Source organism: Propithecus coquereli, unplaced genomic scaffold (assembly GCF_000956105.1).
Source record: "Propithecus coquereli isolate 6110/MARCELLA unplaced genomic scaffold, Pcoq_1.0 Scaffold28, whole genome shotgun sequence".
Taxonomy (NCBI): Eukaryota; Metazoa; Chordata; class Mammalia; order Primates; family Indriidae; genus Propithecus; species Propithecus coquereli.
In genome coordinates, this window is record NW_012148396.1 from 2,103,275 (window position 1) to 2,104,935 (window position 1,661).

The 1,661-nt window shown below is 50.3% G+C and overlaps 1 protein-coding gene across 1 annotated transcript in view; it reads right to left on the reverse strand.

Annotated features, from left to right (window-relative positions):
* LRRC6 (leucine rich repeat containing 6) overlaps positions 1-535 on the reverse strand; it is a 93,250-nt gene extending 92,715 nt beyond the window's left edge. Inside the window, exon 1 of the mRNA XM_012647943.1 lies at positions 484-535. Coding sequence (XP_012503397.1) covers positions 484-493 — 10 coding nt within the window. The 5' untranslated portion in view covers positions 494-535. The remainder of the gene's footprint in view (positions 1-483) is intronic.
* Positions 536-1,661: the final 1,126 nt, after the last annotated feature.

Below are 1,661 nucleotides of genomic sequence, written 5' to 3' on the forward strand. Positions count from 1 at the left end.
CTCAAAGTCACAGAGCTAGCAGGTGGAGGAGGGAGGATTTACACCCTGACTCTGGAGTGTGCACCCCCAATCGCCAGGCTACACCGCCTCCTGACAAGCCTGAAGGTGGCGGCTTGGATACAGAAGACAGCCCACGACCACGCGGCATGAGGGAGACTCGCGGGCCGGAACCCAGTGCGTCTGATGCCAAACCCATGAACTTTCCACTATCCTCTTTCATCAAGTCCAAGGCCTTTCTGTCCCTTACTCCCCCACCTCCAGCCCATTTTACAGATGAGGGACCTGAGCCTCGAAAAGGCCCGGCCACCCCGCCACTCTGCGCAGGAGCTTCAGGGGGTGTGCGGAGGACGAAGGCCCGGGCACCAGCTGCTGCAGCGCGCAGGAAGGGGCAGCGGTGGTCTGGTGCCCGCAGCGAGGGTCCCAGGACCCGGGACGACGCCCGCGAGGCGTGATCGAGGGCGGAAAACGGGAGGGGGCACTTACTCCGGCCCATGGCGCCTCTCGGGTTTCCTGGCCCCTCAAGTCCTACCGGGACCCGGACTCCGCAGGACTCCCTTTGCCTTTCTCAGCCGCACCTCCGCGCGTCCCCATCAGAATTAGGGCGCCATGGCAACGAGGACTCTACGGCGGCCGCGCAGGGTCATACAGCGCCGCGTTTCCTAAACTCAGGAGAAGTTAACAGCTGAGAACGCCGTGGAGGGGCTCTGGAGGGGAAACAGGTGGCTCTCCCCAAATCCATTGTCCAGACTGAATAAAATCACGGGATGCTCTTATTTTCTGATGGGATCTGCCGCCTAGGCGTGCCTTTCAGACTTACCCTCTACTCTTTTTATTTTTTTCTCTTTGTTTTTTATCTAAGGCTTCCAGAGCCAGGAGATGGGGGTTTGACCCCCACACTATTTACCAGCAGAGTGACCTTAAACTTCCATAGCCTCAGTTTCCACATCTGTAGGATGAGTAATAATAACTTCAGAGGATTGTTGTGAATCTTTAATGAGATCATTGGAATGCATGAAAGACTGAAAACCACAGGCTCAGTATAAAGCGTGGTTATCATTGCTATATTCCATCTTTTTAAAGTCACCTCACAACACCAGTCAATTTTCTGCTAAGAAGTTTTGTAAAATCACTACCCATTATCCTCTCCACCAATTTCCCTACCCAGCACTCTCCTAATTGTAAAGTACGGGAAGTGTATCTCCTATAGCCCCGTACTCTATGCGAATTTCCCGAGGCCCCTCTGCAAAGGTGTCCAACACACCTTACCCTGGTTCTATAAACTAGGAAGGACATCAGCAAGCTCAGATGTTAAGGTAGTAACGCTTTAATGCATTACATCTCCCCAAAATTTTTAATGTATTATTATTACAAAAGTAATTACTCTCTACCCGTTTGTAAAAAAAAAAAGTGTGATATGTAAAAGATAAAACCTCCTGCCATCAGTCATAGTAAACAGTATGGGGTGCATGCTTCTTATCACATGCGTATTATCTTTGCATTTTAAAAGAAGACTCATAGCAAAGACTTACTTCGCTGAGCGCAAAGAAATTAATTCTTTCGGCAGATAGCTGTTAAACATCTGCTGTTGGCAATTATTGAGGTTTGCCAGGTGGAGACAGGGTCATGAACTTGAGCAGAGAAGCAGAAAAGTCAAATACAGT